This window comes from Microcaecilia unicolor, chromosome 8, assembly GCF_901765095.1.
Source record: "Microcaecilia unicolor chromosome 8, aMicUni1.1, whole genome shotgun sequence".
Classification (NCBI taxonomy): Eukaryota; Metazoa; Chordata; class Amphibia; order Gymnophiona; family Siphonopidae; genus Microcaecilia; species Microcaecilia unicolor.
The window spans coordinates 50,707,721-50,731,937 of record NC_044038.1 but is presented as its reverse complement, the minus strand read 5'-3'; the positions used below and the strand labels follow the sequence as shown (position 1 = coordinate 50,731,937).

General features: G+C 47.1%; 1 protein-coding gene across 2 annotated transcripts in view; it reads right to left on the bottom strand.

Annotated features, from left to right (window-relative positions):
- Positions 1-13,302: 13,302 nt before the first annotated feature.
- The window catches only part of LOC115475950 (cytoplasmic phosphatidylinositol transfer protein 1-like), a 255,158-nt gene continuing 244,243 nt past the window's right edge, over positions 13,303-24,217 (bottom strand). For both annotated transcript variants that reach the window (XM_030212032.1, XM_030212034.1), the window contains one exon: positions 13,303-16,384. In XM_030212032.1, coding sequence (XP_030067892.1) covers positions 16,119-16,384 — 266 coding nt within the window. In that variant the 3' untranslated portion in view covers positions 13,303-16,118. The remainder of the gene's footprint in view (positions 16,385-24,217) is intronic.

Below are 24,217 nucleotides of genomic sequence, written 5' to 3'. Positions count from 1 at the left end.
CAATCATGTTCATAACACAAAAAATTCTATAAAATGCTGGTTTTCAGGACCAATTGTGTTCCTTTGACTGCAGCTGCTCTTGGCTGCTCCCCAGAAGCCACTGCCCTAGGCAACCGCCTAATGGTTGGACCAGCCCTGGCACTGTGCTTTCTGAGTACTTACTTTTATTCACTGTATAAACCAGAGTGATTTTATAAGTGCCTATCTCAGCATATTAAAAAAAAATCACTACTGTTTGACAGACTCGTGTCACTTATAAAACCAGCCTCCTGGAAAGTACAGCCAATTCTATGTTCTGTATCTTCACTTCCGTTAACCCAGAGGTGCCACTGTGCTCTACCGCAATAGAAGTGATAATATACATTTGACTCACTTCAGACAGGTTAATAGAAATAACATCACAGACTTGCACAATTGTACAAATCATAAACGGTGTTTCATTTCTAAGAGCTTTTTACAGAGGTGAAAGCTAATGGATGCCATCAATGACCTCAGAGTCACTCTCCCTGCCTGCTTGGATTAAAGTGTTACTTCAGATCCTAAAGATGAAAAATATTTCTAAATTGCTTGGATAGTTGTTTTCAGCTTCCACGAGGCACATGATTAGAGCGTCAATTGATGGCAATTCTCTTTTAAATTAGACATTCTAGGTTATTTTAAAATTTTACGTGTCATATTCAAGAAATCTGCTTGAAGGGGGCTGAAGACTTTAAGAGGTAATTTTATGTCCTTTTGCATGTATGTGGCCACATATTCATATAAAAGGCCTTCTATAAAATATTAACTGGTTACACATGTGTTTCTTGTTAAGGTGTTTCCTTTGTTGGAAGTGGTCTGGGCTGAGCACAAGTGTGGTTCACAAGTATGTGCTTGATTGAAATACTTTAATCAACATTCATATTTGTGAATATTTAACCTGCTCTCAAGCAGGAGTAAATGTCTGCAGATCTGCATTTAAAGTGTGATTTTTTTTTTTTGCCCAGACTCCACCCATGTGTACACCTATCTTCAAACTACACACCATTGCATTTAGATGCCAAACCAGAAAGTAGCCGGAATATTGCCCCTCTTCCCACTTCTGATTGCCTCAGCCCTCACCTACTACTGTCCTATTAAGTGGTCCATAACAAAATTTAGTGCAAGCCCTGCCACAGCATACTTATTCACGCCTCTCACTTGAAACTCATGTGAAGGGAAGGGAGGGGAGGGGCAGAGTGCCACAGAACCTGCCAGCATGAGAGGCTTGCAGGCCTGAAGCTGATTTTTGTCATTAGAGTGGCTGTTACTCAGGGACTGGACAGGACAGCACCACCATAAGAGGCAGCTCTTTGGCACCTATTAAAACTTGACACCAGAGACATTTCCCATCCACAAACCTGGGCTTGGTAACAAATCCAAACTCACTGCTTGGTCTCCTCTATTTGTCCTATGTCTCAGAGTATGGGTCCAATGTTACCGTCTCATGTATTTTCTTCTCATTTCAATATTCATGGTGTTGTTTTATAACATGTTGTACTACTGTGATTACTAGAAATGATTTTTCTTGCCTCTATGATCTATTTTAATGTTGTATGTATAGCACAGCGTATATCTTACAGTACCACAGAAGTGTTAAGTACAGGTGACATAAGTGGTCTGTGTGAAGTTGGATTTGACTGTGTTGTTACTTGCTCAAGTATACACATCTGCTAGACTCTAGGCATTTCTATATTAAGCATGGTAAGAGCATAACTTTTCTGCGTTAGCTCGTTGCTCCCTCAAGTGGAAGAAATCAAGTGCCTGGAGAACATGTCATCTAATTATGTATATGTGTGTGCATGTGAAATTCCAAATTCCCCACCCCAAACCCACATATTAATCTGTGTACTGACAGCTGCTGCAACCTTATAACATTCTAGACAGTTCTACTGAACCTTATATCAAAGTAAACTCAACTGAATGATGCCGTATCCAACAGCAACAGCTATTTTGGAATGGGACATGGAGACTGAGTTTGGAAAGAACTCTATAACTCTTACTTCCTAGTTAACCACTGATCTAATTCCCACCTGAGCCTCCACCTCCTTCAAGCACCAAAGCTCTAACCATAGGTAAACTACAGCTACTCTCATTTACAGCATCTGACATTATAAGGGCAAGAGTGATGTCATTGGCCGCTTGGACCTTTGTGGGAGGCTTCCCCCTCCTCAGACTCCAAGAAACTCCCCCCAACCCCAGTCTGAGACCATAGCCATTGAGACAAAAATATTGCCGGCACCCGCCTTTTTATTGCAGTATTGGCACAACATATGAAGCTGTTGGAGTTACTTGCTGAATCCTAGGGTACTGAAAGAACTCAAAACATGAAATTGCTGATCTGCTGTTAGTAATCTGTAACCTGTTGTTAAAATCTGCTGTAGTACCTTAAGATTGGAGGGTAGCCAATGTAACACCGATTTTTAAAATGGGTTCCAGTGGTGATCTGGGAATTTACAGGCTGGTAAGCCTGGCTTCAGTGCTGGGTAAAGTAGTGGAAACTATTATAAAGAATAAAATTATGGAACACATAGACAAACACGGTTTAATGGGACAGAGTCATCATAGATTTAACCAAGGGAAGTTTTGCCTCACCAGTTTGCATCATTTCTTTTAAGGTGTCAATAAACATGTAGATAATGGTGAGATGGTTGATGTAGAGGGGCACAATCGAAAAGGGCGCCCAAGTTTTCCTGAGGACGTCCTCGCGGGACATCCCAGCGAAGGGGCAGGGAAACCCGTATTATCGAAACAAGATAGACGTCCATCTTTCGTTTCGATAATACGGTCGGGGATGGCCAAATCATGAAATTTACGTCAACCTTTGAGATGGTTGTCCCCGATTTTCGCCGATAATGGAAACCAAGGATGCCCATCTCAGAAATGATCAAATCCAAGCCATTTGGTTGTGGGAGGAGCCAGCATTCGTAGTGCACCAGTCCCGCTCACATGCCAGGACACCAACCGGGCACTCTAGGGGGCACTGCAGTGGACTTCAGAAATTGCTCCCATGTGCCTAGCTCCCTTACCCTTGTGTCCTGAGCCCCCCAACCACCCCCCCCCACAACTGTACATTACTACCATAGCCCTAAGGGGTGAAGGGGGCACCTACATGTGTGTATAGTGGGTTTCTGGTGGGTTTTGAAGGGCTCACATTTACCACCACAAGTGTAACAGTAGTAGTAGTAGTAACAGGGGGGGGGGGGGGCCTGGATGCGCCTGCCTGAAGTGCACTGCACCCACTAAAACTGCTCCAGGGACCTGCATACTGCTTGCTGTCAGGGAGCTGGGTAGGACATTTGAGGCTGGCATACATGCTGGCAAAAAATATGTAAAAAGTTTTTTTAAGGGTGGGAGGGGGTTAGTGACCACTGGGGGAGTAAGGGGAGGTCATCCCCGAATCCCTCGGTGGTCATCTGGTCAGTTCGGGCACCTTTTGAGGCTTGGTCGTAACAAAAAGTGGATCAAGGAAAGTTGCCCAAGTGCTCATCAGGGATGCCCTTCTTTTTTCCATTATCGGTCAAGGACGCCCATGTGTTAGGGCACACCCCAATCCTGCCTTCGCTATGCTTCCGACGCCCCCGTGAACTTTGGTCGTCCCTGCGACGGAAAGCAGTTGAGGACGCCCAAAATCAGCTTTCGAGTATGCCGATTTGGGCGACCCTGGGAGGACACCCATTTCCTGATTTGTGTCGAAAGATGGGCGCCCTTCTCTTTCGAAAAGTCTGAATGTGTACCTAGAATTTAAGAAGCTTTTGACAAAGTTCCTTATGAGAGACTCCTGAGAAAATTAAAGAGTTATGAGATAGGAGGCAATATTCTGTTGTGGATTAGGAATTGGTTATTGGACAGAAAACAGAGGGCAGGGTTAAATGGCCATTTTTTCAATGGAGGAGGGTAAATAGTGGAGTGCCGCAGGGATCTGTACTGGTACCGGTGCTATTTAACATATTTATAAATAATCTGGAAATTGGAACGACAGGTGAGGTGATTAAATTTGCACATGGAGGAGTGGCCTAGTGGTTAGGGTGGTGGACTTTGGTCCTGGGGAACTGAGGAACTGAGTTTGATTCCCGCTTCAGGCACAGGCAGCTCCTTGTGACTCTGGGCAAGTCACTTAACCCTCCATTGCCCCATGTAAGCCTGCCATGAGTGGGAAAGCGCGGGGTACAGATGTAACAATAAATAAATAAAACTATTCATACGGACTGTGAAAAATTGCAGGAAGGCATTAGGAAATTGGAAGACTGGACATCCAAATGGCACATGAAATTTACTGTGGACAAATGCAAAGTGATGCACATTGGGAAGAAAAACCCAAATCATAGTTACCTGATGCTAGAGTCCACCTTGGGAGTCAGCAATCAAGAAAAAGATATAGGTATCACTGCAGACAACACACTAATATTTGCCCAGTGTGCTGCAGTGGCCAAAAAAGCAAACAAGATGCTAAGAATTATTAGGAAAGGGATGGTAAATATGACCAAGAACACTGTAATGCCTCTGTATCGCTCCATGGTGCGAGCTCACCTCCTTGAGTATTGCGTTCAATTCTCAAAAAAGATATAGCGGAGTTTGAAATGGTTCAAAGAAGAGCAACCAAAATAATAATAAAGGAGATGAAACTCCTCATATGAGGAAAGGCTAAAGAGGTCAGGGCTCTTCTGCTTGGAAAAGAGATGGCTGAGGGGAGATATGATTGAGGTCTACAAAATCCTGAGCGGTGTAAAATGGGTAAAAGTGAATCAATTCTTTTTTTACTCTTTCAAAACGTGCAAAGACTAGGGGACTCTCAATTAAGTTACAAGGAAATACTTTTAAAACAAATAGGAGAAATATTTTTTCATTCAAAGAATAGTTAAGCTCTGGAGCTCATTGCCGGAGGATGTGGTACAGTGGTTAACTTATCTGGGTTTAAAAAAGGTTTGGATAAGTTCACGGAGAAAAAGTCCATAGTCTGCTATTGAGATAGACATGGGGAAACCACTACTTGCCCTGGGACTGGTAGCATGAAATTTTGCTATATGTGGGTTTCTGCCACATACTTGTGACCTGGATTGGCTGCTGGATGGACCATTGGTCTGATCCAGTATGACTATTCATATGTTTTTACGTTCACAATGGTTGCTATGATTTGATTTCAGCACTCCTCCCCACCATGTGAATTCCTAGCTAGAAAAAAAAGCCTATGAATTAGGCAATTAAAAGGGACCTCTACCAGGGAAGAATTCTTTTAATTGCAAGCCACAAAGAAATACCAGCACTCTTTGGGATGATTTTTTTTTATTATTTATAATTTATTTTTGAAAAGGTAAGTGTGCAGTAAGAGGCCACAGTGAGAACTTATACCAGGGCTAGGGCCCATGCTATCTTTTAGAGCTGTTTTTCATCTAAGCAGCAGGTATATCCTTTTTGGCATTTACTGGACATAGAAGCAGAAACATATTTATTCAAAACAGGCAAAAAACCCAACAAACTGTATTTTCCCACCATCACTGGTTACAGATGGGGGAATAAAATGAGGCAGTGATCTGGGCAAGACTGGGAGTTCTTTGTATAGATAGGGATACACCCAAACACATTAACACCAGAATGGATTCAGAGTCTTAAGAGCAATAATTTCTAACAATATAAACCCTTTCTCCACCAGTAGACCAAAGGGAAATGAAACATAGGGCAACACTTTAGGGGACAAATGATAGGGAAAGACCAGGATGTGAGGGGGGGGGGGAAGGGAGAGAAAAGACTGAAGACAGAAACTGGGGAAGGAAAAGTAAAAGAGGGAGGAGCAAGAGGAAGCAGAATGACAGCTATGGCCAAAAAGATTGGGCAGTGTTGGAGGGGGTAAGGAGTTGTTGGGTGCAGAAGTTGGAAATGCTACATATTGCAGATACAGTCATGGAATATACATTCATTATGCAAACTATGCATCGAGTACTGCTTCTGAATTTCCAGTTCATCATGACCACAGCTAGAAAATGCCATTTTCCCTCACTAATAAACTATCTATAGATATAAGCTCATAAGCTTTTCCTACTGTGTTAGAACTCAGTGAAATGGTATAGGTTGCAAACAATCTGCCTGTCCTGTTCTCAGCTGGCTACTGTTAGGGCCTAAGACTCTTAGCATGGTATCTGGAAATACTTGCTTCCTTCACGGATAAGAAGTTACATTTTATAGGTGAAGGAATATGCATAAAAGTTGCAGTGAGTATACACAGATGATACAATCTGACAAAATGTATTTAAAGAGAAGGGGTCAAGGAGTCCAATAGTGGCTGGAATAATGAGAAAATGGTCCAATCTGGTTCTTCACAGATGGGCTTGTACAATTTTTCAGAGACAAATATGTCGTACTTATAGAGTTTAATTCTGGTACTGAAGTTCTGCTATAAAAATCTGCCGAGACCAAAGTACAGATCAAAAAGAGTTGCTTTTCTCCAAGTGGGTTCCCCTACATTGTGATTTATATTGATCCTGAAAAGACCTAAATTTGCTCTTGATGTTGACACTTCTAATCTCAGCATTTGTTTTGGAACCTACCAAATGTCAATATCAAAACCCACATGGAATATCAAGGAAATGTTGACTGTCTTCAGAAATTAAGTGGGGGAACAACTGGAAAATTGCAAGGTTGGCTTTTTGGGGATTTGCTCTTTCTGATGGTAGATGGAGTTAGGAAATTTAATGACACCACCTTTGAGTGCTTTGATAAAAGAGCACCTTGTATGCAAAACTCAGGAAAAGCCTCTGCACCCAGTCATCAGCCAACATAAGCTCTGCATTAGTTGCTAAGTAGAATCATTTACGCAGCTGTTTAAGATGGCTGCCAACAAGTTCAGTGCTATAGCAGGGCTTATCAAACTTTCTGTAGGTGCAAACCCAAAACTGGACAGTCCGCCAGGTTGTGACCCCAAACATAGGTTTTGCAACCCCATTTGGGTTGTGACTCACCATTTGGGATGTCATCTACAGCTTTGTTCCAATTTTTTTAATGAAAAACAAGACCATAAATCCATCGAACTGATGGGTTGAAATCAAGACTATCAAGAGTGGTAGTACTTTCCCGTAAAGCGAATGCTACATACCTGTAGAAGGTATTCTCCGAGGACAGCAGGCTGATTGTTCTCACTGATGGGTGACGTCCACGGCAGCCCCTCCAATCGGAAACTTCACTAGCAAAGTCCTTTGCTAGCCCTCGCGCGCCCGCGCGCACCGCGCATGCGCGGCCGTCTTCCCGCCCGAAACCGGCTCGAGCCGGCCAGTCCAGTATGTAGCAAGACAATACACTTCAAGGGAAGACACAACTCCAAAGGGGAGGCGGGCGGGTTTGTGAGAACAATCAGCCTGCTGTCCTCGGAGAATACCTTCTACAGGTATGTAGCATTCGCTTTCTCCGAGGACAAGCAGGCTGCTTGTTCTCACTGATGGGGTATCCCTAGCCCCCAGGCTCACTCAAAACAACAACATTGGTCAATTGGGCCTCGCAACGGCGAGGACATAACTGAGATTGACCTAAAAAATTTACCAACTAACTGAGAGTGTAGCCTGGAACAGAACAAACAGGGCCCTCGGGGGTGGAGTTGGATCCTAAAGCCCAAACAGGTTCTGAAGAACTGACTGCCCGAACCGACTGTCACGTCGGGTATCCTGCTGCAGGCAGTAATGAGATGTGAATGTGTGGACAGATGACCACGTCGCAGCTTTGCAAATTTCCTCCATGGTGGCTGACTTCAAGTGGGCTACCGACGCTGCCATGGCTCTAACATTATGAGCCGTGACATGACCCTCAAGAGCCAGCCCAGCCTGGGCGTAAGTGAAGGAAATGCAATCTGCTAGCCAATTGGATATGGTGCGTTTCCCTACAGCCACTCCCCTCTTGTTGGGATCAAAAGAAACAAACAATTGGGCGGACTGTCTGTGGGGCTGTGTCCGCTCCAGATAGAAGGCCAATGCTCTCTTGCAGTCCAATGTGTGCAGCTGACGTTCAGCAGGGCAGGAATGAGGACGGGGAAAGAATGTTGGCAAGACAATTGACTGGTTCAGATGGAACTCCGACACAACCTTTGGCAGAAACTTAGGGTGAGTGCGGAGGACTACTCTGTTGTGATGAAATTTGGTGTAAGGGGCCTGGGCTACCAGGGCCTGAAGCTCACTGACTCTACGAGCCGAGGTAACTGCCACCAAGAAAATGACCTTCCAGGTCAAGTACTTCGGATGGCAGGAATTCAGTGGCTCGAAAGGAGGTTTCATCAGCTGGGTGAGAACGACATTGAGATCCCATGACACTGTAGGAGGCTTGACAGGGGGCTTTGACAAAAGCAAACCTCTCATGAAGCGAACAACTAAAGGCTGTCCTGAGATCGGCTTACCTTCCACTTGGTAATGGTATGCACTGATTGCACTAAGGTGAACCCTTACGGAGTTGGTCTTCAGACCAGACTCAGACAAGTGGAGAAGGTATTCAAGCAGGGTCTGTGTAGGACAAGAGCGAGGATCTAGGGCCTTGCTGTCACACCAGACGGCAAACCTCCTCCAATGAAAGAAGTAACTTCTCTTAGTGGAGTCTTTCCTGGAAGCAAGCAAGATGCGGGAGACACCCTCTGGCAGACCCAAAGAGGCAAAGTCTACGCCCTCAACATCCAGGCCGTGAGAGCCAGGGACTGGAGGTTGGGATGCAGAAGAGCCCCTTCGTCCTGCGTGATGAGGGTCGGAAAACACTCCAATCTCCACGGTTCTTCGGAGGATAACTCCAGAAGAAGAGGGAACCAGATCTGACGCGGCCAAAAGGGAGCAATCAGAATCATGGTGCCTCGGTCTTGCTTGAGTTTCAACAAAGTCTTCCCCACCAGAGGAATGGGAGGATAAGCATACAGCAGACCTTCCCCCAATCCAGGAGGAAGGCATCCGACGCCAGTCCTGCCGTGGGCCTGAAGCCTGGAACAGAACTGAGGGACCTTGTGGTTCACTTGAGATGCGAAGAGATCCACCAGGGGGGTGCCCCACGCCTGGAAGATCTGTCGCACCACACAGGAATTGAGCGACCACTCGTGAGGTTGCATAATCCTGCTCAACCTGTCGGCCAGACTGTTGTTTACGCCTGCCAGATATGTGGCTTGGAGCACCATGCCTTGACGGCGAGCCCAGAGCCACATGCTGACGGCTTCCTGACACAGGGGGCGAGATCCGGTGCCCCCCTGCTTGTTGACATAGTACATGGCAACCTGATTGTCTGTCTGAATTTGAATAATTTGGTGGGACAGCCGATCTCTGAAAGCCTTCAGAGCGTTCCAGATCGCTCGCAACTCCAGAAGATTGATCTGTAGATCGCTTTCTTGGAGGGACCACCTTCCTTGGGTGTGAAGCCCATCGACATGAGCTCCCCATCCCAGGAGAGACGCATCCGTGGTCAGCACTTTTTGAGGCTGAGGAATTTGGAAGGGACGTCCCAGAGTCAAATTGGAGCAAATCGTCCACCAATACAGGGATTCGAGAAAACTCGTGGACAGGTGGATCACGTCCTCTAGACCCCCGGCGGCCTGATACCACTGGGAGGCTAGGGTCCATTGAGCAGATCTCATGTGAAGGCGGGCCATGGGAGTCACATGAACTGTGGAAGCCATGTGGCCCAGCAATCTCAACATCTGCCGAGCTGTGATCTGCTGGGACGCTCGCACCCGCGAGACGAGGGACAACAAGTTGTTGGCCCTCGCCTCTGGGAGATAGGCGCGAGCCGTCCGAGAATCCAGCAGGGCTCCGATGAATTCGAGTTTCTGCACTGGGAGAAGATGGGACTTTGGGTAATTTATCACAAACCCCAGTAGCTCCAGGAGGCGAATAGTCATCTGCATGGACTGCAGGGCTCCTGCCTCGGATGTGTTCTTCACCAGCCAATCGTCGAGATATGGGAACACGTGCACCCCCAGCCTGCGAAGCGCCGCTGCTACCACAGCTAGGCACTTTGTGAACACCCTGGGCGCAGAGGCGAGCCCAAAGGGTAGCACACAGTACTGGAAGTGGCGTGCGCCCAGCTGAAATCGCAGATACTGTCTGTGAGCTGGCAGTATCGGGATGTGTGTGTAGGCATCCTTCAAGTCCAGAGAGCATAGCCAATCGTTTTGCTGAATCATGGGGAGAAGGGTGCCCAGGGAAAGCATCCTGAACTTTTCTTTTACGAGATATTTGTTCAGGGCCCTTAGGTCTAGGATGGGACGCATCCCCCCTGTTTTCTTTTCCACAAGGAAGTACCTGGAATAGAACCCCAGCCCTTCTTGCCCGGATGGCACGGGCTCGACCGCATTGGCGCTGAGAAGGGCGGAGAGTTCCTCTGCAAGTACCTGCTTGTGCTGGAAGCTGTAGGACTGAGCTCCCGGTGGACAATTTGGAGGTTGTGAGGCCAAATTGAGGGTGTATCCTTGCCGGACTATTTGGAGAACCCACTGATCGGAGGTTATGAGAGGCCACCTTTGGTGAAAAGCTTTCAACCTCCCTCCGACAGGCAGGTCGCCCGGCACTGACACTTGGATGTCGGCTATGCTCTGCTGGAGCCAGTCAAAAGCTCGCCCCTTGCTTTTGCTGGGGAGCCGCGGGGCCTTGCTGATTCGCACGCTGCTGACGAGAGCGAGCGCGCTGGGGCTTAGCCTGGGCCGCAGGCTGTCGGGAAGGAGGATTGTACCTACGCTTGCCAGAAGTATAGGGAACAGTCTTCCTTCCCCCGAAAAATCGTCTACCTGTAGAGGTAGAAGCTGAAGGCTGCCGGCGGGCGAACTTGTCGAATGCGGTGTCCCGCTGGTGGAGAGACTCTACCACCTGCTCGACTTTTTCGCCAAAAATGTTATCCGCACGGCAAGGCGAGTCCGCAATCCGCTGCTGGATTCTATTCTCCAGGTCGGCGGCACGCAGCCATGAGAGCCTGCGCATCACCACACCTTGAGCAGCGGCCCTGGACGCAACATCAAAAGTGTCATAAACTCCTCTGGCCAGGAATTTTCTGCACGCCTTCAGCTGCCTGACCACCTCCTGAAAAGGCTTGGCTTGCTCAGGGGGAAGAGCATCAACCAAGCCCGCCAACTGCCGCACATTATTCCGCATGTGTATGCTCGTGTAGAGCTGGTAAGACTGGATCTTGGACACGAGCATAGAGGAATGGTAGGCCTTCCTCCCAAAGGAGTCTAAGGTTCTAGCGTCCTTGCCCGGGGGCGCCGAAGCATGTTCCCTAGAACTCTTAGCCTTCTTTAGGGCCAAATCCACAACTCCAGAGTCATGAGGCAACTGAGTGCGCATCAGCTCTGGGTCCCCATGGATCCGGTACTGGGACTCGATCTTCTTGGGAATGTGGGGATTAGTTAATGGCTTGGTCCAGTTCGCAAGCAATGTCTTCTTCAGGACATGGTGCAAGGGAACAGTGGACGCTTCCTTAGGTGGAGAAGGATAGTCCAGGAGCTCAAACATTTCAGCCCTGGGCTCGTCCTCCACAACCACCGGGAAGGGGATGGCCGTAGACATCTCCCGGACAAAGGAGGCAAAAGACAGACTCTCGGGAGGAGAAAGCTGTCTCTCAGGAGAGGGAGTGGGATCAGACGGAAGACCCTCAGACTCCTCGTCAGAGAAATATCTGGGATCTTCCTCTTCCTCCCACGAGGCCTCACCCTCGGTGTCAGACACAAGTTCACGGACCTGTGTCTGCAACCTCGCCCTGCTCGACTCCGTGGAACCCCGTCCACGATGGAGGCGTCGAGAGGTAGACTCCCTCGCCCGCATCGGCGAAGCTCCCTCCGCCGACGTAGTCGGGGAGCCTTCCTGGGAGGTGGCCGCGGTCGGTACCGCACGCGGTACCGACGTCGGGGACCTCAACCTGGGCGATGGGCCAGCCGGCGCCACGCTCGACGGTACCGGTGGCGCAAGCACCGCCGGTACCGGAGGGGTAGGGCGCAACAGCTCTCCCAGAATCTCTGGGAGAACGGCCCGGAGGCTCTCGTTTAGAGCGGCTGCAGAGAAAGGCTGAGAGGTCGATGCAGGCGTCGACGTCAGTACCTGTTCCGGGCGTGGAGGCTGTTCCGGGCTGTCCAGAGCGGAGCGCATCGACACCTCCTGAACAGAGGGTGAGCGGTCCTCTCGGTGCCGATGCCTGCTGGGTGCCGAATCCCTCGGCGACCCAGAGCTCTCGGTGCCGACACGGGGAGGAGACCGGTGTCGATGCTTCTTCGATTTCTTCCGAAGCATGTCACCGGAGCTCCCCGGCACCGACGAGGAGGACGTCGAATCCATCCGTCGCTTCCTCGGGGCCGAGACTGAAGAAGGTCGATCTCGGGGGGGCTGTACCGCAGGAGCCCTCAGGGTAGGCGGAGACCCACCCGAGGGCTCACCGCCACCAGCAGGGGAATGGACAGCCCTCACCTGCACTCCACCCGATGCACCACCGTCCGACGACATCAGCAGACGAGGTCCTGGTACCACCGACGTCGATGCAGCTATCCGATGTCTCGGCGCCGATGCAGAGGCCCGATGCCTCGATGCACTCGATGCAGGGGCGGCCGAGGAAGATGGTCTGGACGCTGACGACGTCGATGCACTCGAAGATCCCGGTGCCGATGCCGACGAAGAGCCCGAGAACAACACGTTCCACTGGGCTAGTCTCGCTACCTGAGTCCGCCTTTGAAGCAGGGAACACAGACTGCAGTTCTGAGGGCGGTGCTCGGCCCCCAGACACTGAAGACACGACGAGTGTCGATCAGTGAGCGAGATAACCCGGGCGCACTGGGTGCACTTCTTGAAGCCGCTGGAAGGCTTCGATGTCATGGGCGGAAAAATCACGCCGGCGAAATCAAAAGCCGAAATGGCGAAATTTGAAGCACCAAATTTAGAGGGAGAAAAAATCTCGACCGAGGCCGAAAAGAGGCCTACCCCGACGACGAAAGAAACTTACCGGGGCAAAAAAGCTGGAAGTACGGGGAGGATTTACACGAAACCCGGCGGGGGGTTTCCGGAGCACTTCCCGACTAGGACAAAGCTTTCCCGAAGGAAAAAAACACGTTCAAAACAAATTGGACGCGCGAGGTCGACTTTCCGGGGCTCGACACGGCGAAAACACGACCGTACCGAGTGCGGACAAAAGAAGACTGGCCGGCTCGAGCCGGTTTCGGGCGGGAAGACGGCCGCGCATGCGCGGTGCGCGCGGGCGCGCGAGGGCTAGCAAAGGACTTTGCTAGTGAAGTTTCCGATTGGAGGGGCTGCCGTGGACGTCACCCATCAGTGAGAACAAGCAGCCTGCTTGTCCTCGGAGAAGGCATGAAACTGATAAGCAACTCCTTTGTAGGGCAATAGGGAATGGCTGAAAGAAACACTACAAATTCCACGAGGACTTTTTGGTTAGAGATAGAAAAAACAGGATGAAATCAAACCAAGACTATGGTTTTGATAAACAGGTTCAGAGATGAGTGGTGCAACTTAACAATAGTTCTAAAGAAATACATGTATTGTTCAGATGATAAGTTCATTAACTTTCTCTCTTCACCACAGTTATTAATAGACTTTTGCAGGCTCTGAGGTTTAGAGAAAGGAGCCATGGCAGTAGCTGCCCCTTGAAAATTGCTTTTTTCCACCTTATGCCCAGCACATTTCTTTTCTACTGATGTTAAAGAAATGGTCTGGAGAGCAGCAAACAAGAGGCCCCAGTATAAGGGGAAAAGTATAAGAGGAAGGATGGGAATTTAATCCTACATATTACCAAACCTGGAAAGAAGATACATGCTCAGGTTTGTCTTTTGCGAATTTTTGTGCACAAGAGCTGGAGGTGTTGTGCTGGCTACGAGACATAACAGAACATATGTAAGGTTTCCGTTTTTTCCCCATTATAACTGAAAAATCCTGATAAAACACACCTGAAGGGGAATTTGAGGCTTTCAGTTTTAATCAACCTTTTGTGATAAAAGAGCTTTTAAATGGCAAGAACAAGCACTTTCTGTTCTCCCATTTTTAAGCCTTCCCATGGTGCCAGCTACAGAGAGTGGCCAGAGTAATAGCACAAGCTCTTGCTGTTGTACAGGTAGGGGCATGGTTTGCTGGTCCTGGGGCACAGAGAGGGAGGAGCTGATACAGGGAGTCGGGTGAGAGATGGAAGCTCAGAGAGGAGCTGTTTCTAATGGGGAAGCTTGGAGAAGAGACAGATGCTGCAGGATCTTGGAGAAGGGGGCTGGCAGTGGAAAATTGTGTTTTGGATCACTGAATGGAATCCACTAAAAGGCTACTAAATTTTTTGTTTTCTTTGCAACACTAATACACCAATAAATCCCTATTTTCCAATTCTGGAAAAACACCAAAAATAAACACTTAGGATTAGAAGCCCTAAATATATGCAAAACATGAGATAACTTTGAAATCCTATGCATTAACTTGCTAAAAGACTGAAGACCTCACGGTTATCTGCCCCTTCCCTTCCTCCTCAGGAATATTTCCTTCTATGAACCACAAGTGCTCCAAAGCAGAGCTGGTGTATTAGACTGTGTACAAGCAATGCCTCAGCGTAAGGGAGCAATATGTAGCTGAGAGTGTTTTCACTTTAGACTTTGAACAGAAAATTAATGCTCCCATGGCACTTTTCACAAGAGCAAGGGTTTTATTCCTGAAGTCAAGGCTAAATTCCAACAAAGATTGAACAATTTGCCCAGTCAAAATTTTCACTGAAGAAATAACCAAGTCATCCTAACAAAATATTCTGCCCCTTTCTGTGACAAACATCTCCTTAGGGTATGCAGAACAAAAAACACCACAAAGATGCACTAATACTATTACTACTTAGTAAATCTGAATAAACTCATCCATGGTTTCCAACTATCTGTTCCTACAGTGGATCACAGCAGTACTCATACCCATGTGGCTAAACACACCCTGTTATAGCTTCGTGCTATGGTCGACTGTATTGCTATAGGTTTCATTCTTACATTCCAGTGTCTTTGTGGGGAGTATGGAGTTTGGCCACTATGAAACCAATTTCCAGATGCGATAGTAAAACAGTTGAAGTCTATATGGTTGCTTTCTTCCCTTAAAGAACCTGGATTGGGTGATGAATTGAATGAATATTCCCCATCCAAAACAGAGCTATAATACAACCTCTGGTCTTTCGCCCTCATTCCTGCTCTCTTATCTCTTCAATATCATGGATTTATTGTCTGCTCACTTGAGCTCTTTCTCTCTCCGTATCATATATCAACCCTCTAACTGACAAGGCAATGCTATAAAATTTCGAGAAAGGAGAGGCCATTTGCTTCTGAAATGGTATCAGATGAGAAATGTGACAGTCCCTTCTGTGGACAAGATGACTCTCTCCTCTACTGCATCACCTGAGGAATAAGGCAACCAGAACAAGTGTGACACAGGCTCCGGACATCACTAAACAAGAGATACTCCATGTTAAACATCTTTCCATGGTAACATTCTTCATCTGAATTCTAGCACCAGCAGCAGCCTCGTCTCATGACATATACACCAGAGGTTTCCCAGTATGACAATGATCTGGTTTTATATGGGTCATAATTGCACCATATTGGAATGGCATATGGCACGTTCCATGGCTTGTTCAGCTGATGCATAACCTCACTTCGGTAAAACTGCTAAGAAAAACAGGACAAACTGTTTTACAGTTGCTCAAACTGGATATGGAAAACTTTCCTGCAATGGGGATGGGAGGCTGTGCTGCCCTCTCCCTATCCTATGATCCCTAAACCATAGGTGGGTAGTTATGCAGTCTTCTCCCAGAGGTAATGGCAGGAAACTGTGCCATCCTCTCCCTGTGCTAAAGATGGGAGAGTGCTATGTCCCTAGCACTGAGGGCGCTGGGAGTGGTGATCCTTCCCTGAGCAGGTATGAAGAATGCTTTCTACACTAAGCAGGGCATGGCTTGCAGTGATGAGATCTTGCTATCTGTGAGGCGGGACCAAGAGCTGTAGCTAAAATCTGTTTCTTCTGGAGCAGGCCTGGTTATGGGGTATGACAATTTTGTACCTTTCAATGTTTTGGAGGATGGGAATATGAACAATTCATTTTCTTTGGGGTGTGCCTGCTTAGGCCCTGTGCATGGTTAAAGGGTATCTCAATCCTGGAAGCCAGTTACTCAGCATTTGCTCGCTCCCTCAGTTCTGGCAGTGTCAGCATTTCAGGAGCTGACTTTTTCCGGGGTCTGTCCTTAGGTGCGTTGAGAAAATCTGGAGGATCACCGCTGAGTGGTGTGGATGGAGCACTGGCTGGGGCACTGCGGGTAGCAGAAGACTGGCCAACTGTACTGATGGAAATAGTTGGCATCACCATTCCAATCTTCTCATTTGTGGCTTCCTGCGTCTCCTTTTCGTACTGACGCACCTCATCCATGGTCATTCCTGTATAGAACAAAGAGAACCAATTACAGACAAGTGCCTGCACATGCATACGGGGCAGTATGACAAGTGCACAGTAATGTGCGAAAGAGTGAGCCAGGAAGGAATGCAGGTTTAACATGCTTGCATATGAGTGGATGTATGAGAATGTACCCAGAAAGCTGCTTGGTGTCAGCATGGGTATAGATCAGGAGTTCTCAACCCAGTTCCTGGGATACAACCACTGTTACCTCTAAGATGAGCGGGAGTCCTCCAAATGCACTGCTACCAGTGGGGGGCGGTGCTTCCATATTGTATTTTCAATCACTAGGGATAGGCAAGTTCCCTGGAGTTCTGCAGAGCTTGCCTTTCTCTCACTATTGAAAATGTGATAGTGAGATAGCAGTCTCCACTGACAGGACTGTAGGTGGAAGAGTCCCGCTTAGCTTAGAGCAAACAATGGATGCAACAATCCAGTCAGACTGTCAGGATAACTACAATGAATATGCATGAGATAGATGTGCATACAATGAAGGCAGTGCATGCTAATTTGTCATGCATATTCATTGTGGATATCTTGAAAACCAGACTGGTTTGGTGTGTCCTAAGTACTGTGTTGAGAATCTGCCCATCCTCTGTTGTATGAAGAGAACAAACACATATAGGCTACAATGTGGCTCATTTTCAAAGCACTTAAGACTTACAAAGTTCCACAGGTTACTATCAGGCTCATGTTCGAAAGAGGACGTCCATCTTTCGACATAAATCGGAAGATGGATGTCCATCTCCCAGAGACGTCCAAATCGGTATAATCGAAACCCGATTTCAGACGTCTCCAACTGCAGTCTGTCGCAAGGACGTCCAAATTTCAAGGGGGGCATGTCGGAGGCGTAGCGAAGGCGGGACTTGGGCGTGCCTAACACTTGGATGTCTTTGACCCATAATCGAAAAAGCAAGTACGTCCATGACGAACACTTGGACGTTTTCACCCGGACTTGTTTTTTTTACAAATAAGGCACAAAAAGGTGCCCGAAATGACAAAATGACCATCGGAGGTCATCGGGGATGACCTCCCATTACTTTCCCAGTGGTCACTAACCCCCTCCCACCCTCAAAAAACATCTTTAAAAATATTTCGTGCCAGCCTCAGATGTCATACTCAGGTCCATGACAGTGCATGAAGGTCCCTGGAGCAGTTTTAGTGGATACTGCAGTGTACATCTGACAGGTGGACCCAGTCCCATACCCCCCTACCTGTTACATTTGTGGAGGAAACAGCGAGCTCTCCAAAACCCACAACAAACCCACTGTACCCATATATAGGTGCCCCCCTTCACCTGTAAGGGCTATGGTAGTGGTGTACAGTTATGGGTAGTGTGTTTTGGGGGGCTCAGCACACAAGGTAAGGGAGCTATGTTCCTGGGAGCAATTTATGAAGTCCATTGCAGTGCCCCCTAGGGTGCCCGGTTGGTGCCTTGGTATGTCAAGGGTACCAGTGCACTACAAATGATGGCTCCTCCAACGTTCAAATGGCTTGCATTTGGACATTTTTGACATGGACATCTTTGGTTTCGAAAATCGCCGAAAGTCAGAAACGTTCACATCCAAGGACGTCCAAATCTAGGGACATCCAAATTTAAGGATTTGGACGTCTCTGACGGTATTTTCGAAACGAAAGATAGATACCCATCTTTTTTCAAAACTACGGGTCTCCCCGCCCCTGGATTTCGACGTCCAAATCGCAACTTGGACATTTCTTTTGAAAATGCCCCTCTATGTAATTTTGTAAGGCTAAGTGCTTTGAAAATGAGCCCCAATATCTTCAAGTGGCATGACAGCCAGGGCTGGTGTTAGATATTCAGGGGTCCAGGGCAGAAACTGGGGAGGGGTCTCAAAAGCTGGCCTCCACCCTATATATGTTAGCTTGAGGTATGGGGGCCCAGGGTAACTGCCCTGTTTGCCACCTCCTAATGCCAGCACAGATGACAACCTCTGCCAGAGTTAGACATACCATTTAAAAACTGATGGTAAGAAATCATTCAAGCAGTAACCCTTCACCCCTCTGGCATGGTCACAACATAAGGAACCCATCACAGAAGCACAGTGAGCCATAAGAATGTCATATACCTTGTAGATGCTGGGAAAAACTTAATACTATACTAATGTTTTTGTAAAATCACAAGGAAACAGCAGGAAAAGACTGCTTTGGTCCACCCAGTTTGCCTGTTTCTACCTGCCTACTGTTTTGTCTCAGGTCTTTCTAGTTTGGTTGTCATCCTGCTCACTGTGCCTGTTGCCCCTAACATGATAAACCTCATATATGCTACCTCAGTAGTATTCTGTAAGCACGTGAATAACTCCAAAAGCACATAGTTTGCAGGTGGATGTACAGACCGGCAGCATCTGGGCAGTGCTTGGATGGGATGCACATTTATGCACCCAGCTTACAGAACATTATAAGTTACATGCCTACCTCTGCAACAGAGGCACACACATTTAAACAGCATACACACATATAGATACCCAGTTTTGCTAGTGCTCTATAAAGGAAAAGTAAGCACCACTTTCCTTGATACAATATGCACCAAGAATCACTCCCTAAGGACTAGATTCTACATATGGCGCCTAAAAATTCAGTGCCTAAAACTACGTGCATCCATTTACACCAACGAAAATATGGTGTAAATCCCGGCACGTAGATTTATGTGCAATGGGCCATATTCTATAACTATGCGCGTAAATTTCAGAATGCCCACAAAATGCCTATTTCCCTGCCCATAACCACGCAATGTTTTGCCTGTGCATGTTAGAAGTTCAGTGCACTTTGTTACAGAATATGCTTAACGAGTTGTGCGCATAAATTCTAAGCAGTGCCAATTAATTGCTCATTATTGCTTGTTAAGAGCTGTTATCAACGCTAACTTATTAAGCCAATTAAGTTACATGTGTTGTTATAGAATCCACGCTGATTTTGGCACAGATCTCCAAGTGCATTATATAGAATCCTGGGGCAAATATCTATCTCATGTACACATGAATTTTGTCAGTGGTTTGGAACTTATACTGTAACTTCCTCTAGTGTCTGTTTCAGACATCCACCACCCTCTCAGTGTAAAAGTATTTTCTCACTCTTCAGCTTCATGTAATTACCTCTTTTTCTTCAGCTTTCCATTATATGGAAGCCTGCTAGATATTTGAATGTTTGCATTATTATTCCCCTTTCCCTCCTTACTTCCAGAGAGTATGTCTAACTCCCTCAAGTCTATTTGTGTAAGGCTGCAGTGCAGTCCAAACACTGTTTTGGTGGTCCTCATTTCAATTGCCTTTACCATTATCAGTGTCCTTCTGCAGATACATGGGCTGATATTCAGGCTGCGGGATGCAGCTTGGCTAACTCCTGCAGTCGGCAGTGAGCCCAGATATTCAATGCCGGGCCATTTCTGGTGACCAGCATTGAATATCCGGTTTATTTTTGGCCACTATAAACTTAGCCGGCTCTGTCAATATTCAGCGCTGGCCAGCTAAGTTCATAGCAGCCAAAGATAGTCCTCCTATTTGGGTGGCCCAATTTGGCCGCCAAACTTAGCCGGCCAGCGTTTGAATATTCGCAGCTAATCGGCTATATACACCCTGACCACAAATATAACTAACTTCCTTGTGCAGCACCTCTTGTCCTCATTGCACCTCTCCTGATGCAGCACCTCTCTCTCTCCTTGCCCCATCCCTTATGCAGCATCTCTGTCCCTTCCTACCCCTCAATGCAGTACCTGTCTCCCTCGTTGCCCCACCCCAATTTAGTACCTCTCTCCTTTCTTGCCTCCCCATGCAGCACCTCTATTCCTTCTTGCCCCTTCCCGATGCAGCACCTCTCTCCTTCCCTGCCCCTCTTGATGCAGTACCTCTGTCCCTCCCCCATGCAGTACCTGGCTGGCTGTCTCCCTTGTTGCCCCCTCCCACGATGCAGTATCAGTCTCCCTCTGCTCTCTCCCTCTTTGTCCTCCTCTCACACCTCCTTGCCTCTTCTGATGCAATTAATTTTTTTTAAGCAGTGCTCAGCACACATCAGCAAGAGCAGGCTGCTTCAGTCAAACCCAGGGGCCTTCCTTCAGCCTGTCCCACCCCCGAGGGATTGGCCCAGACCTGTCAAACACAGAGGCTGGAAGTCCATGGGACCACCAGACCCCAACTACCCCCGCCTGAGCTAAGCGAAAGGGGGGCTGGAGGTCCAGTGGACCTCCGGTCCCCTCAACCCGACATCCCCCGACACAGGTTCAGCAGCCCTGGCAGGAACCCCCATTTCACTTATATGGCGGCACCGATGGAAGAGGAAGGCCACATCCCTCCTCCAACTGGAGGTAGGAGGGTGGGGAAGGGCCGCTAGACCACCAGATGGGGGGGACTGACCTGCGGCCCACTGGGCCACCAGGGACATCTGAGGGATGCTAAGGGGGGGGGGGGGGGGTAGGGGGGCTGGATCTCCAGCCCCTCCCTGAAAATGTCATTGGGGGGGAGGGTCTTGGTTCCTGCAGGGGGGCTGCTGCATTGCAGGGAATGAGGGCCTGCTAACATGCAAATGCATGCTGGACAGGGCTCACCATTCCTCCCCAATGGTCTGCAAACCCTAATGCCCATTCCGAGCTAGCATAGGGTTTGCCGCGGCCAGCGAGCCAATCTTGATCATTGGGGATGAGTGCTACTTGCGCTAAGAACCCTAATTGCATTCAGAGCCCTCAAGCGCATTCTGTCACACACTCAGGGGCTCTGATCATGGGGTGGTAGCAAGCGCAGGCGATAGTATGGCGCTAACAGCCTCTAGCGCCTGTGTTTGCTTCTGATCATCGATCCATAGATGAGCCTTTTAGAATCCCTGTGACTTACCCACAATGTGTGGAAGTGGACTCTGCTTTCTTCCACACAGACAAACTCAAAGCTGCATTCCAAGGATTCTTGTCTTTTTTCCTACTGTGGTTCTATTCTAGAGGATGTCATGACAACAGAAGAAAAAGCACACCAGCACAAAGGTAAAATCTATTTTGGAGTGATATGCAGATTGGGCTTGTTAACTCCTGCTTTGATGGCTGAAAGTCATCAAAATGTTTCAGGAGCTACTGCTGAATTGGCTGCCTTCCCCCCCCCCCCCCCTCAAAAAAACTAAGCAGGGAAACTACACCAATGGCTATGGGATAGAGTTATCATCTCTTCCAAGTGTGGGCGCACATTAAGACTTATTAGAACATTTTTTTTTTTTACTATGGGCTTTCTCTTGATGTCACTTTTGAACATGATCTTTTCAATGGATGTATCACTGAGTAAACCATTCTCAGATCAAAGAAAATGCATGTGAATAAAGATACCAGAGGCAGGAAGTGAGGAAAATATTACAAAGCATGTAAGTGCCTGAGTTCCTTGCATCATTGCCTTCAGAGCCAGGATAAGAGACCAGGGGATGAAAGAGCAGGGGATACATGATTAAATAAAGATAGCAAAGTGGAAATGGTATGTTCTGTCTAATAAGATATGTGCAACTAGCCTCAGAGGGTTGTGGCAAGCTATGTGCTGTGCGATTCAAAAGTTGCTTCTAGCCATCATCAACTTTGTAATTTTTAACAAGCAATTGTTGAAACAGATGGTAGTGAGATGTTGGGTGGTGTTCCCAAAGGTTTGAGTATCAGCAGGTTACGATATCCAGCTGAAATTAGAAAAGTTTCCTATTTAGCTATTTCAGCTTCTAAATGTTCTGAGCTATAGCAGCAGCAAATCACACTATACTTGGTGAGAACAGTCAATGGACTCTGAAGAAGATCTTCTCTTTATGAGTTGGATGATCTCAGCATAGGAGGATGGAATTTGTACAGCCCTGCATTTTGTCTCATTTAGATTACTGTAATGTGATCTCTGCAGGCAGTATAGATAAGATCAGTAAGAGATTGTAGATAAATGCAAAATATGATGGCCAGGATGTTGCAAGGCAAGCAAGTTTGATAGGATAACACCACTGATGGAGAGCCTTCGCTGGCTACCGAGATAAGTAAGGGTAACCTTTAAATTATTTACCTCGACTCATAAGATATTATATGCATTGTCACCACCTTATATGATATCATTATTAAATATTTTATTAACAGTCATTCTCAAGGTAGTTTAAGTAGCCTTTTGTTGTTTCTTAAATATATTTGCACAATTTTTTATCCAGTTTAGGGGGGGAAGTTATCACTGTTCCCTCAAAGCTGAGCAGGAGTCCTCCACCTACAGTCCAGCCAGTGGGGAGCGCTGTCTCACTATCACATTTTCAATAGTAAGAGAAAGGCAAGCTCTGCAGAACTCCAGGGAACCTGCCTGTCCCTAGTGACTGAAAATACAATATGGAAACACCACTCCCCACGGGTAGCAATGCATTTACAGGCCTCCCGCTCACTTTAGAGGGAACAATGGAAGTTATCAGTATGGGCTACTCTTAAGACCAGAGGTGTAGCTGGGGGGATGGGGGAGGGAGGGTGAAAGTAGAGCGGTTGCTCTCCCAAACAGATTTTGAATGAAATGGCACTTCAGCCTCACACTGACACCTATTTTACAAAAGGTCTGCTCCCCCTGATGACAAAACCTGACAAAAACAGGTTATTTTACTATTAACCTCAGTTATTAGTAACTAGGTCTTATTGAATAGAATTTAGCCTGTGCTAAAATAGCACAAGTAAGGGATAACACATCTTCCTGGTAGCCACATTGATAACTACATTCCCTACTTTTAATATGCTTTTAGACCAATTATGATTGTAGTTATACATTTTTTTTGTAATTCCTAGAAATAGCTAACTTCTTGTGATGCAAGTCACATAGAACCAATTAATTTGGAATTGTATCAGGTTATAATAAATGATATTGTATTGTATTGTGAATAAACTGGCTCATTAGCCTAATACAAACCATTCAGTTTGTATAGTAGAGATTCATCCACTTAAAGGGCTAGACATTCAAAAGCCCTTACATTCTCTACCTATAATTGCCATGCCCTATATGTGAATTTTCAGGGACACTCTACTAATAATGTCCTGCAATGGCACCTACCAGATAGTGCCAGGGTGGAGCAAGGGCAAAGCATGGGCGATTGCCTAACTCTATGGATAGCCAGCAGTGGTCAGCAATCTGTACATATGTGACCATCTCTGGGAAAAGGTGACTAAAGTAGCAGATCCAAAACGTTGAGAATGGCCATTTTTCCTGTTATGGGTCCATAAACAGTCTGCAGAAGTTACATGCTCAAACTTCTGTAACTTCTTTATTTTGTTCCCATAAAAGGATGGGGTTTGGACTTTTGTATTACAAATTGTTTACTCTAACAAAATTCACTTTTACCCCCGAGATGCTCGCATATATTCAGTGCCACTGGCAATTCTATGATAAGGCCTCAAGCATGCGTGTCCCTTCGCAGGTGTACGTTAGCACTTATGTGTATTCTGTAAGGCGCACCTAAGTAGCGCAGGTACAAATGCAAAAGGGTGTACACGGCCCAATTACCGCCTGACACACTCTGGCGCTACAAAGATAAATAAATGTTTGTAGTGCCAGAAATGAAAACAAGCTAGGGGTGGAAAGTACCATTGGGTTGCTGCGGTAGCCCGGTGGTACTTCCTATATAGCGAGCGGTAAGCCCGCTTTGGGCTTACTGCCGCTTAGTAAAAGTAGCCCTAAGTGCTGAATAGCGAACTTGACTGGCTATGAGTTAGCCAGCTCTGAAAAAACGGATTTTCAATGCTGAAGCTTGGACAGGGCCCAGCATTGAAAATACAGAATAATGCTAGTGGTGGTAAGCAGAACGCCGAGTGCCACCGGCTGAATATCGACCCCTGTAAGTTACAC